Below are 14308 nucleotides of genomic sequence, written 5' to 3'. Positions count from 1 at the left end.
TATTTGAAAGGAGGCACGCGATTGACATCCTGTTTCAACAGGAAATACATCACAGTAAAGATGCAGGATGCTCTCCAAATGCCATGTCATTGCGATTTGAATCTCTGCACTAGTCTTGCTCCCCTCACCTCCACTGCTCAGTGTATTAACCCCCTCACCTCCTCACGGCCGTGCTACACTGCTCAGTGTATTAACCCCCTCACCTCCTCACGGCCGTGCTACACTGCTCAGTGTATTATTAACCCCCTCACCTCCTCACGGCCGTGCTACACTGCTCAGTGTATTAACCCCCTCACCTCCTCACGGCCGTGCTACACTGCTCAGTGTATTAACCTCCTCACAGCCGTGCTACACTGCTCAGTGTATTAACCCCCTCACCTCCTCACGGCCGTGCTACACTGCTCAGTGTATTAACCTCCTCACGGCCGTGCTACACTGCTCAGTGTATTAACCCCCTCACCTCCTCACGGCCGTGCTACACTGCTCAGTGTATTAACCCCCTCACCTCCTCACGGCCGTGCTACACTGCTCAGTGTATTAACCCCCTCACCTCCTCACGGCCGTGCTACACTGCTCAGTGTATTAACCCCCTCACCTCCTCACGGCCGTGCTACACTGCTCAGTGTATTAACCCCCTCACCTCCTCACGGCCGTGCTACACTGCTCAGTGTATTAACCCCCTCACCTCCTCACGGCCGTGCTACACTGCTCAGTGTATTAACCCCCTCACCTCCTCACGGCCGTGCTACACTGCTCAGTGTATTCATTAATTGTGATTTGAAAAATTCCCAGCTGAGGCCCGGTGCTATTTGTTGAAGCCAGTGGCTCAGAGCTGCAGCAGGGCGAGAGAGAGTCTGGACTGCTTACAGAGGCGTTCCACCCTACTGAAACTGATCGGCCAGCGCCGACCGACCCACTGTTGGCTCTCCACCGGGCCAGAACCGGCAGTCTGTTCATTCATACTGGCCGCCTGAGAGCCTCTCATCTTCCAGGCATTTGCTGCACTCCACCTGCGCACAGCAACACATCTTTCCACTGGTGTTTGTCTGAAGAGATCCGGCCCCGAGGAGACCATCTTCCGAGATAAATTAAACATGCATTGCTAAATGCTTTTTAACGTCCAATTACGCCCAGCACGCTTTTCATTATACCAGGAAAACTCTCTCTGAACGAACGCGTGTAGATGGCTTGATAAATAACGCCGAAAGCTATTTTCCATGTTGTGAAATCGAGATCAATAAACTTGTTTTAGCCCCTGATTAGAATGCAGCGTTGTGTCTCTGCTATCTGCTGTGATTGAAGATGGATATCACTGAAGCAGTCAGCCTCCGTTGCCATGCCGATCTATCTTTGGTTGCATGATGAGGTGCCAAGTGATGGTTGGTCAATATTTATAGACTCATAACGGCGTGCTTTATGTGCACACGTTGGGTTTCTCTGTGACACTCTGTCTGTAACACTCTGTCTGTGACACTCTGTCTGTAACACTCTGTCTGTAACACTCTGTCTGTGACACTCTGTCTGTAACACTCTGTCTGTAACACTCTGTCTGTAACACTCTGTCTGTGACACTCTGTCTGTAACACTCTGTCTGTAACACTCTGTCTGTAACACTCTGTCTGTAACATTCTGTCTGTAACATTCTGTAACATTCTGTCTGTAACATTCTGTCTGTAACACTCTGTCTGTAACACTCTGTCTGTAACATTCTGTCTGTAACATTCTGTCTGTAACATTCTGTCTGTGACACTCTGTAACATTCTGTCTGTAACATTCTGTCTGTAACACTCTGTCTGTAACACTCTGTCTGTAACATTCTGTCTGTAACATTCTGTCTGTAACATTCTGTCTGTAACACTCTGTCTGTAACACTCTGTCTGTAACACTCTGTCTGTAACACTCTGTCTGTAACATTCTGTCTGTAACACTCTGTCTGTAACACTCTGTCTGTAACACTCTGTCTGTAACATTCTGTCTGTAACATTCTGTCTGTAACATTCTGTCTGTATCACTCTGTCTGTAACATTCTGTCTGTAGCATTCTGTCTGTAACACTCTGTCTGTAACACTCTGTCTGTAACACTCTGTCTGTAGCATTCTGTCTGTAACATTCTGTCTGTAACACTCTGTCTGTAACATTCTGTCTGTAACATTCTGTCTGTAACATTCTGTCTGTAACACTCTGTCTGTAACACTCTGTCTGTAACACTCTGTCTGTAACATTCTGTCTGTAACATTCTGTCTGTAACATTCTCTCTGTAACATTCTGTCTGTAACATTCTGTCTGTATCACTCTGTCTGTAACATTCTGTCTGTAGCATTCTGTCTGTAACACTCTGTCTGTAACACTCTGTCTGTAACACTCTGTCTGTAACACTCTGTCTGTAACATTCTGTCTGTAGCATTCTGTCTGTAACATTCTGTCTGTAACACTCTGTCTGTAACACTCTGTCTGTAACACTCTGTAGCATTCTGTCTGTAACATTCTGTCTGTAACACTCTGTCTGTAACACTCTGTCTGTAACACTCTGTCTGTATCACTCTCATCTCTCTTCTTCGCCAAATTGAGCCCCCCCCCCTTCTCCCTCCTCCCCGGTTCACCAGCCGCAATTTCTCTTTCTATCCCGCTACCCTCCATCTTTCCATCTTTCCATTTAATATTCTTCCTCTCCTAGAGTCTTTGTGACTCCATTGCTCCCCCGTGTTTACGTAATGGGTCCTTTCAAAGCCATTTTGCGTCGGAGCGTCTTTAACTATGTTCGGCATTTTACTCCCATCTGGCCAGAACGCCGAGCAAAGCGATCCATTTGTTAAGCGGGAGAAAATGGGGTCGAACACAGTCAAACTTTCTACCACTGACACTGACACTGACACTGACACTGACACTGACACTTAAGCGTTCCCTCCCTCCCCCGACTACTCGCTTTTGTGCCGCGGTGGCGAAGAAACGTGCGGCGTGGGGCTTGGCCGGCACCCAAAAAGATCCACAATAAATCTTCCCAAACAAGTCAATAGGCATGAAATTACAAAGTCCTCCGTTCTCTCTGTAGTGGTGTTTAAAAAGAACACTGAGTAAGAGTGAGTGCACCAATTTAAAGAATCAAAATTCGATTTGAATCTTTTGCAGCAGTGGCTACAGTTGCTGTCTTTTTGTTAGGTTGGACGGCACTGAAGAGGGAGAGAGAGGGAGAGAGAGAGAGAGAGAGAGAGAGAGAGAGGCATGTGACAGGCAATGCTGAGAGATCAGAAACCCACACCTTAACAGCTCCGTTAGCCTATCGGGAGTGATCTGTACCCTGGCTCTCAGCCAATCAGAATCCATCTCTGCCCAGGCAGCCATTAGGCCACAGGAGCAATGGGACCTGTGGGGTGGGGGTGGGGGGGGGGCCAACCTAATGCATAGTAATTACTACAAATTATTTTGCTATCTGCACACCATCCCACACGTTACAAAGGCTCTCCTAACGAGCGTTATTAATTAGACCGTACTCAACTCGCCTTTTATCGGCCGCCCAAATCCCCTTCATAGAAAACGATCGGATGATTAAATTATGGATTTTATACGAGGATTTGAAATGAAAGAAGGAGCTGTGCGGGAGTTTTTTTGCTCACGGGACACGCTGATAATTATGTAAAGTGTGTGTGCTGTGTGTGTGTTATGTTAGGAAAGAACAAACCCAGCGTTGTGTTGAGCTGCTGGACTAACTTTGTCAGCAGCAGCCTCACTATATAACAGATCCATATAACAGGGAAAGCTTCTTCAAAAACAGTTTTGGTTTTTATGTCAGAAGCCATGCTGCAGCATTGACAAGCCTTAAAAATGTACACGTTGCCGTCAACATGTGATGCATGATTTGTGTTGGGCTGTTACAGTTGTTATTGTGTTCTGTCTGTGTATGTGGGCTGTGGGCATGCATGTGTCTGCCTGTGTGCGTGTATCTGAAATGCTTGATCTATAATAATAATAATAATAATAATAGATGGGACTTATATAGCGCTTTTCCAGGGCTCAAAGACGCTTTACAATAGGCTAAACAAAACTAAACACTGGGGGGGCGGGGGGAGACGTTAGTGAACATATAACGACAGAGATTACACTAAACACTGAGTACTATGTGGGGGGGGGGGGCGATAGTGGTGGGACAAGACAGTAGACAGAGACAGCACACAAGCAAGGATGGGGGGAAGGAGCAGAGGGACTAAGGGAAGGCGGTGGAAAAGAGATGGGTTTTGAGGCGGGAGTGGAAGACTGTGAGGGACTCTGATGTTCTGATTTCTTGGGGGAGGGCGTTCCAGAGTCTGGGAGCTGCCCGAGAGAAAGCTCTGTCCCCAAAGCTGCGGAGTTTGGACTTGGGGGTGGAAAGGAGGTCGGCTGAGGAGGATCTGAGGGACCGGGAGGGTTGGTAGGGGGAGAGGAGGTCTGTGAGGTAAGGGGGGGCCAGTTTATGAAGGGCTTTGTAAGTGATGACCAGGATTTTGTAGTTGATGCGGTAGGGGATGGGAAGCCATCTATGTCATCTATGTCCTTTCACGACTGCCTCTGGCTCTGCATACTGGATTCCTCGTGTTCCCCTCGGCTCCCTCCTCCTCCTCCTCCTCCCCTAACCTCTCCCCGTCTCTGTGTGCGTAGGGCGGGCTCTGATGAGATTGACGGACAGGAAGCTGGAGCGAATGGGCATCATGCAGGAAGCCCAGCGGCAGCACATCCTCCAGCAGGTCCTGCAGCTTCGCGTCCGCGAGGAGGTCCGGACCCTCCAGCTACTCACACAAGGTAGACCTTACCAGCCAAACCCCTCGAGACCATCTGAAATACTCTCACCACATGGTACACATCACCAACCATAGGCCATTTACACCTGGCACTAACATGTGTTTTCTGTGATCAGATTGCAATCGGATATTGCTTGACCCCATTAGCCTGATTTCATTTACACCCAGGTGTCACCTGGTACTAATCCAACATCTAGGATCAACATTAAGGATCTTCAGCATTGGTTGATTTTTTTTTTTTTTTTTTTTCTCCAGTGGCAGCAAGGGATAGATAGGAAATATATATATATTTTTATTTTCCTTAAAATTACAGCAGTGATGGATACTTTTTTCATAACATAGGCTACATGTACTCTACCACTGTGCTCTACACACGTTTTTATATGACAATATATAAAATATAAAGAGGCATCCTCTTTGTCTATGGTGCGGCATAGTAGGATTGCCTTTTGGGAGGGTCTGGTGAGACGAAGGAGGAGCGCGGCCGGGAGAAACCCACAGAGCCTTAGCCCTCCATGCACCGAAGGGTCTTTCAATGCTGCGGTGTAGTACTAGCTCTATTGCAGCGGATTGGGGCATGATCAACCCTTCCGCGGGCAACGCTGCAGACAGAGTAGGAAGGCTGATACGTGAGCGGCTGCTTCCGGGACGCGGGTCCGGGTCTTAATCGGCCTCCGCTGGGTCTACTGGGCGAGGGTGTATGATGTTGGATAGTCTCCAGTGTCCACATTGAGATCTGATTGCGATCACATCCATGCAAACTCCAAGATTCAAGATTCAAGATTCAAGATTTTTATTGTCACTCCGTAGTACAAGTATCACGTGTGAAATTCTTGTGCTGTAGCATAGTGCAAAAATAAAAGATAAATAAATAAAAACAAGAGGCAACAAGCAATAAAGCAGTAAGACACGCCACAGACAGTGGCGTATTCACTGCCCATATGTGCAAATGGCATGAACATACTTTAAACATAATTAAGCATAATAACTCCATAGCATAGAGCAGCAGAAAAACACTGGTGACTGTTGTTGTATGTGGATTGAGAGGACGCATTGCATTTACACTTGTGTTCAACGTGGTCACAATGTCTCCCTGACCACTTCCGGAGGTGGTTTGGCCGATCAGATCGCAATCCCTCCTCAATGTGTCTTGGGGGCGTTGACGCCTGTACTTTCAAGTGGTCAAGTACTATCCGATTGCAATCTGATCACAGAAAACGCATGTTAGTGCCAGGTGTAAATGGGCTCTGAGTGTACTTCTCCCTGACTACGAGTTCACAGATCTCACACGGGGGGGATTGGCACCTCACATTTAGATCCATATTCATATCATCTAGTGCGGCACATTTATGTGCACGCCATCTGTTGTCATGGAAATCGCTGCATGTTTTAAAGCTGCACGGAGGCAAGCATTTTCTGTACAAATACACCCGTCTTACCAGCTTAAATCATAAAGTGGAGCGGTGAGAGAGAAGAGTGTATCATCGCTACCAGAGAGCCTGTATATTACCAGAGACCCTGTATATTACCAGAGACCCTGTATATTACCAGAGAGATATTCACTCTATTTGCCCAGATGAAAGTCTAGTGTCGGGTATGGACACTTTTCTGCCTACAGGTAGTGACGAATGAAAACTAATTATATATTATACATATTACACATACATATTTACATTTCATGGTAACTCAGTGACACCCAACAGAGTATATAGTAAGTAGTACTCATCTCACCATATCACTACAGGTGCTATTTCACACACAAGGCACAACAATCTTCAAGTGGAAGGACAGTCAGAAGCTGGCCCGTTGACAGCAGATCAAATTCCTTCACAGTTTCACCAAAAAGTGTTTTTTGTTACATCGTACATCAAGTTGGTTGGAAACCGGAGAATTGAATCTGCTTATTACATGCAAAGTATAAATCTAAGCATAATGACAGAAAACTGAACATAGGGGGATATATATACAGTGCGCACCAAACCGGTTCACATTATTACCACTATTGAATTTCACAGAATTAGCATTTTGTGATAACACAGATACATTACGCCGTAAGAAACAGAACATTTCCTCCTGCAATTTTCTATTTTTACTCTTCAGCACCCGACCACCATAAACTCATTTCTGTGCTTTATGGACTATGCATTTTTCACCGGGCATAATGAACCCTCGCTAGCGGGTCTCATAATAATGGCCAATCACTGGCCTCTCACTCGCACCTCCTCCTTCTCAGCTACTCATGTCTGCTCCTCAGCCAATTCTACCAGCTTCATTCCTCTGTCTCCAGTACTAGCAGCAGCCCCCATCAGCAGCTACCACATCAGCCACCGTCTGTCCACAGACACCCAAACAGATGTTTACCAGCAGCACGTTTCTAGGAAGTCTTTGTCACTCGGCAAAATTCTTAGAAAGCTTTTTGTTTTATCCCTTTATTTAACCAGGTTTGTCTTTTACAAGAGAGACCTGGCCAAGAATGGCAGCCGTTTCAGACACAAAACATAAAACTCACTCACAGGACAACAGTCAAGCTCAGAGTAAAATACAACAAGAGTGCAGGGGGAAATAAAATCATATGATCAATTAATTTAATTGAATTAATCATATTTGCAAGTATCAATAGACTTAGATTCCATAGAGTTTACCATGCTTTTAAATTCAGTGAGAGTGACTAGGTCCTGGAGTTTAAGCCCATTCTGTAGGTCAGTCATTCCCCAAAACGTGGTCCGCAAGGCTCCACCTGGTGGTACCCAAGAGCCTTGCTGACTGCCATGCCATCAGCCTCTCAGTGAATAAGATGTTTATCTGTTGTGTCAGTTTTGCGCATGATAATTGTTGTCTTGGTTATTTGTTGGTGGTTGTTGTTTTTATGAATAAAATTGTCGGTATACTCAGTGGGAAGTGGTACTTTGTAAATTTGGTTTGGTACATAGTGGTACTTGGTCTTGCTGTTGGCTACAGCCATAACAGCCATAAGCAAAGTGTCCTGAGACATAACCCATAAGTACCATGTTTTGGGGACAGAAAGACCGATAGATAACATGGGAGTCTACGTAGAATGGCTTTATAGATAAAAGCAGACCAGTGGCTGAGCCCAAGTGTTGTCAGAGCGGGCCAATTGACTTTGGAGAACAATATACGGTGAAGTGTAATAAAGCAAGCTCCTCTCCCTTGCCACTGTTTTGGTCCTCACTAGCGAGTGGAAGAGAGAGAGAGGGATGAGAGAAAGAGAGAGGGAGAGAGGGAGTTTTGCTGAGCGATGACACTTTGCTAAGGGCTTCTCTCAGCATCCCTCTCTCATCTCCTCCCTCTCTGGTCCCCGGTCCCTCTCTCGCATCCTCCCTCATTCTCCCCTCTCGTCCTCTCCTCTCCTCAGTAGTGACGATATGGGAGGCGACAGGCCACCAGCCTCGGCAGCGACAGGCCTCCGTAGGCCCCAGCAGGAAGCAGCCTGTTAGTGTGGAGCCTGCCTGGGCCGTGGGGAGAGAGGACAGAGGGAAAGCAAAGAAGGAGGGGGTGGTTGGGGGGGGGGGGGTGTGGGAGTAGATTTATCGAGTGAGAGAGAGAGAGATGTGGAGGCAGAGAGCGAGGAGATAACCCGGGGGAAGAGGGACAGAGAATGCAGTCAGGGACGTAGCCGAGGGTAAACCCACCTAAACGGAGTTAACCCACTTTTTATTTGCAGAAATTGGGTCTACCCATCTTTTTAGGCTGACCTAAATTATTTGCGACATAAACCGATAAGAATCATTATAGGAACTTGAAGCTACTGTAGGATCAGACTGGTGTAAGTTAGGTGAGGATAGGCTATTTACAGTAAGGAGTAAATCACACAGATTTATGCTTTTCTGACAATATAGGTGATTTTGGTTTGATATTGGAGGTTGTTTGCCTTATGCTGATCAGGCCATACAGTGGTTCATCCAGCTTTTGATTTACCAGCTACATCAGTGAACGTATAATGTTTGATGTGAAGGTCAGCGAAGGTTCGGTCCGTCGGGAGGACAAAATTAGGAGACGGTGTGAAAAGGACAGTTTGCTATTCTGCCCCCTCTGGACATGCTGTTTGCAGGGTTGTCCCCTCTGGACATGCTGTTTGCAGGGTTGTCCCCTCTGGACATGCTGTTTGCAGGGTTGTCCCCTCTGGACATGCTGTTTGCAGGGTTGTCCCCTCTGGACATGCTGTTTGCAGGGCTGTCTCCTCTGGACATGCTGTTTGCAGGGTTGTCCCCTCTGGACATGCTATTTGCAGGGTTGTCTCCTCTGGACATGCTGTTTGCAGGGCTGTCTCCTCTGGACATGCTGTTTGCAGTGTTGTCCCCTCTGGACATGCTGTTTGCAGGGCTGTCCCCTCTGGACATGCTGTTTGCAGGGCTGTCCCCTCTGGACATGCTGTTTGCAGGGTTGTCCCCTCTGGACATGCTGTTTGCAGGGCTGTCTCCTCTGGACATGCTGTTTGCAGGGCAGTCCCCTCTGGACATGCTGTTTGCAGGGCTGTCTCCTCTGGACATGCTGTTTTCAGGGCTGTCTCCTCTGGACATGCTGTTTTCAGGGCTGTCTCCTCTGGACATGCTGTTTGCAGGGCTGTCTCCTCTGGACATGCTGTTTGCAGGGCAGTCCCCTCTGGACATGCTGTTTGCAGGGCAGTCCCCTCTGGACATGCTGTTTGCAGGGCTGTCTCCTCTGGACATGCTGTTTGCAGGGCAGTCCCCTCTGGACATGCTGTTTGCAGGGCAGTCCCCTCTGGACATGCTGTTTGCAGGGCTGTCTCCTCTGGACATGCTGTTTGCAGGGCTGTCTCCTCTGGACATGCTGTTTGCAGGGCAGTCCCCTCTGGACATGCTGTTTGCAGGGCTGTCTCCTCTGGACATGCTGTTTGCAGGGCAGTCCCCTCTGGACATGCTGTTTGCAGGGCTGTCTCCTCTGGACATGCTGTTTGCAGGGCAGTCCCCTCTGGACATGCTGTTTGCAGGGCTGTCTCCTCTGGACATGCTGTTTGCAGGGCTGTCTCCTCTGGACATGCTGTTTGCAGGGCTGTCTCCTCTGGACATGCTGTTTGCAGGGCTGTCTCCTCTGGACATGCTGTTTGCAGGGCTGTCTCCTCTGGACATTCTGTTTGCAGGGCTGTCTCCTCTGGACATGCTGTTTGCAGGGCTGTCTCCTCTGGACATGCTGTTTGCAGGGCTGTCTCCTCTGGACATGCTGTTTGCAGGGTTGTCCCCTCTGGACATGCTGTTTGCAGGGCTGTCCCCTCTGGACATGCTATTTGCAGGGTTGTCCCCTCTGGACATGCTGTTTGCAGGGCTGTCCCCTCTGGACATGCTGTTTGCAGGGTCTGAGAAAATGGAAGGAAGGAGATGGAAGGGTAATAATTTCTAGGCGCAGGGCACACTTCCTAGAGCTGTTGCTAGGGGGGGGTTACAGCTGTAACCATGTTGGAAACTGAGAGAGGGAGGGAGAGAGAGAGAGAGAGAGAGCGAATATATACAGTATACGTTTTTTATATTGACTGTTTGCTTGTTGATTGATTGTCATATTTGAGTTATAATTACCTATTTATTAGGGTTTTTGAGTGTACATGTATTTTTGATTGTACATATATCATTTTTATTGTTGCATTATTGTTCATATCTGTTTGCTTTGGCAATATAAGCACTTTATTTTCATGCCAATAAAGCTCATTGAAATGGAATTGAATTGAGAGAGGGAGAGAGAGAGAGAAGTGAGAGAGAGATGAGAAGATACGGGAGAGGGAGAGGTGATGGGATGATGGAGAGAAGGAACAGTGATGTGAGTGAGTGGAGAGAGAGGGAAATGGAGAGAGAGAGAGAGAGAGAGAGATGGAGAGAGAGAGAGAGAGAGAGAGAGAGAGATGGAGAGAGAGAGAGAGAAAGAGAGATGGAGAGAGAGAGAGATGGAGAGAGAGAGAGAGAGAGGGAAATGGAGAGAGAGAGAGAGAGAGGAGAGAGATGGAGAGAGAGAGAGAGAGAGAGATGGAGAGAGAGAGAGATGGAGAGAGAGAGAGAGAGAGAGAGATGGAGAGAGAGAGAGAGAGAGAGAGATGGAGAGAGAGAGAGAGAGAGAGAGAGAGAGAGATGGAGAGAGAGAGAGATGGAGAGAGAGAGAGATGGAGAGAGCAGGTGATGAGAAAGTAGGTAGAAAGACAGAGAGAGGAGAGGCGGTGAGAAGATGGAGAAGAGCGAGAGCGTGAGAAGAAGAGGAGGTGAGAAAAGGAACCATTCCTTCCTGTCCAATCAGATGGCAGATGAAACGGAGGCTTGAAAAACACCAACTGGCACAGTGACAGGTCTAACTTGTGTATGTGTGTGTGTGCGTGTGTGCGCACGTGTGTGTGTGTGTGTGTGTGTGTTGGCACCTACATACATCTAGAAGATGCCTGATAGAGAAAGGGAGGGATCATGAGCGACATGCACACAAAGAGAGGAACAGGATAGAGAGACTAAAGTGAGAGAGAGAAGGATACACTACACTGTGTAACGAGAGAGCGAGCAGGAGAGAGAGAGAGAGAGAGAGAGAGAGAGCGTGCGAGGTACATAATAGTGAAAAGGTGAGGGAGAGAGAGCGGGCGAGAGAGAGAGAGAGGCAGGCGGGTGTTGTAATTACTGCAGTGTACCCAGACAGAATTAGCCAGGACGGACAGTGATTAACCTTTAAGGCTTGCTGGGCCATGCCAGCGAAATAATTAGATTTACCCTCGCTCTGTGCCACCGGGGGCAGCGGAGAGGGAGGCTCATCCCCTATCGCTTACAGTCAACAGAGACTGACCGATGCTGTCCACACAGACAGACAGCCATGCCCCACTCAGCTTACAGCCTCAGAGGACCACTGACACGCAGCAGCCACACTGGGCACAGCACAGGCCAGGGTGACATCGCAGAAAGGAGGGTATGAGAGCCTTTTTCACCTCAGCCATTTTGTGTCTAAAAGGCAGGAAGTAACACAGGGGCAAAGCAAAACATTAACAAGGGCCACACGGCAATGGAACCCCTAAATGGATTGGAAGTTGGAAACCCATATTAATGTTTGCTTGCGCCTGTGTTACTTCCTACACAAAATGGCTGCTGGTGAAAAAGGCCCAATGATGGGGAAACTACTTAGTTTAAGCAAAGTCAGTCACATGAAACTCCTATTCATACTACATCTATAAGACACCAGTGTTTTTTTGTTTTGTTTGCTTAGCTCACATAGATGTATAGGCTACATATCGCTTGTATCCTTCAATGTCAACTTCTCCGGAACTTCTCAGAAAAACATAGTTAATAGTGTCCATTTTTAATTGTAAAATACATCGTGTTTGTCAAAGGAGTAAATAAAAACGAAAGATGAAATCAACAGAAAACCAAATTGGCCCATAAAACAAGACCCATGAAAAGCACGTCAAACATGAAAAAGAAGGTTCATAAAAAAAGATGCATAAAAGCAAGCCTGTAAAAGTTTTTAGGAGGTGATTTAAAAGATGGCTTACAGAGCTGGCTAGACTCTGGAAGACCTGTCCAAGATGATTGTGTTGTTGAAGGATATGTTTTTGATTTGACATATTGCAAAAGCTGGCCTGTCTATGTCTGATACAGAGGCATTCATTGTATTCATTTTATATTTATCCTTCAATAGCTGTGTCCATGGAAACAAACACAGATCTTTGGTAACGAGACAAAATGTACAGTGCCGGGCTAAAAACAGAAGCATACTGTATGTCTGTCCGCTGGTAAATAAAGTGAGTGATGCATTCTGGGACGACCCTCCCACTCTCCTGCTTCTGTGACTTGCAGTGGGCGTGGGGTCATCGTTAAGGCTTAACGAGACCGTGTGTGTTGTCCAGTTATTTTCACTTAGTTTTTTAGTTAATCAATGATTGTTTTAAAGGTAAAACAACTAGAAAATCGTGCGCCTCACGCGCTCATTTCTAGCGTGCTTCGCGTGCTCGCCTGCTCAACTGTTATAACTATTATTATATGATTATGTCCTATTATAACTAAAACTAAGGGGGGGGGGGGAAACTAGACAACACAAACTACAGTACATTAAACAAACAAACAGAACAAAAGGTGCATCAGTATGAGGAGGGAGAGAAGCACTTGAGTACACCGGGCCCAGGTGCACCCAATCAGCCTCAATGACGACCCGGCCCACTGCAAGTCGCAGAACCGAGAGTGGGGAGGGTTGTCACACTTTCTGACAGTTCAAAAAGCTGAAATGTGGCAAAATGGGGGGGGGGGGGGGGGGGGGGAGAGAATGCTGTGATTAATTAGGTTGTTTTGTTGAAAATGTCATTTAGCCACTCAGTCATGTGTAAAAGCCACTGGGGAGTGACTGCACTGACTCTCTCTGGATCGTCTTTAACACAACGATTGGAAAGTTAGGCATTTCTCCACTCCTAAAAAAAAACAAAAACTCATTTTACTCTTCTTCTGTATTCAATTTCATGCTTGTAATCATTTCAGAGTTTTTCAATAACACTCCCATACCAGTAAATATGCTATTACTGGCTTGTGAAATCATCACTCTTAAAGAAACTTGAATTACGCAGCTGACAGCGCTTTATGAAAGTGCTTTTCTGAGTATCCAGTGCTCAGCTTTGAATATAGACACAGCCTCGCTGTATGCTTCCTTCAGTCTAACAGGCTCGTTTAAAAGAGAGGGAGGGGGGAAAGACAACATTGAAAGAAATGAGACAGATTCTTCACCGCCTTCACTTCTCTCCACTTTGTGCATTTCAGCCTGTTAACATCGTCCAGAATTAGCTTTTTTTTAAACATTTGCGAGAAGTTTGCCCTTTGCCTCATTCCTTGATTCTGTACTTTCAGCACTAGAGGATGACTATTGCAGGTGTACTGTTACATGGGTCATCTTTGTTGACATCAGCACTGTCGCTAATCAAATATAGATGATAGGCTTTGCAGTATCCTTAAAGTGAGAGGAGAACTCTTCTCTTAGTGGAAAAGGTCTTGGGAGGCCTGGGATTTGGACTTAAAGGGATACTCCACTTTTTCGGGAGTTTAGCTCATTTGCCACATCCCCCCCCCCCACATAACCAATATACTGTACACCAGGGATACTCAACTTGCTTTGCCCGTGGGCCACTTTCGTGAAATGATAGAAGGCCAGGGGCCAGTTAATAAACAAACAATATACATTTTTCTGTAGCAGATTGCAGGTTTTTGGGGTGTCAGCCGAAGTTTAGTCTGACAATGTTGCACACCGGATAGGTAGTTAGGTTAAGTACATACATAAGTGCCTGGGTAGCGAGCAGACGGCGGTATTTGACAATTTAGCAGCTAAATCATAGATTATTGAAAGATATTCCATATTCCAGGCTGAAATGCTATAACAGAAGTGTGAGTATTGGCCAGAATGACATGAACATTTGGACACTTATTCAGCGGGTATCTTGCATGTTCTGTTCAGGTGCACTGTAAAAAAAAACATGTGGACCGTGGGCCGCCAGTTGAGTATCACTGCTGTACACCATGCCTTACCGGCACCGTCCGCGCAGTTTACAGTGAGCTACAGTCGTGAAGTTA

The 14308-nt window shown here is 46.8% G+C and overlaps 1 protein-coding gene across 1 annotated transcript in view; it reads left to right on the top strand.

The window, feature by feature from the left end:
• The window catches only part of samd12 (sterile alpha motif domain containing 12), a 185280-nt gene that overhangs the window by 55815 nt on the left and 115157 nt on the right, over positions 1–14308 (top strand). The window contains 1 exon segment of the mRNA XM_083646608.1: positions 4630–4770. Within this exon segment, the coding sequence (XP_083502734.1) occupies positions 4630–4770 (141 nt within the window).

This window comes from Poromitra crassiceps, assembly GCF_964638095.1.
Source record: "Poromitra crassiceps genome assembly, chromosome: 11".
In the NCBI taxonomy this organism is placed as follows: domain Eukaryota; kingdom Metazoa; phylum Chordata; class Actinopteri; order Beryciformes; family Melamphaidae; genus Poromitra; species Poromitra crassiceps.
This window is presented reverse-complemented; position numbering and strand designations above follow the sequence as displayed.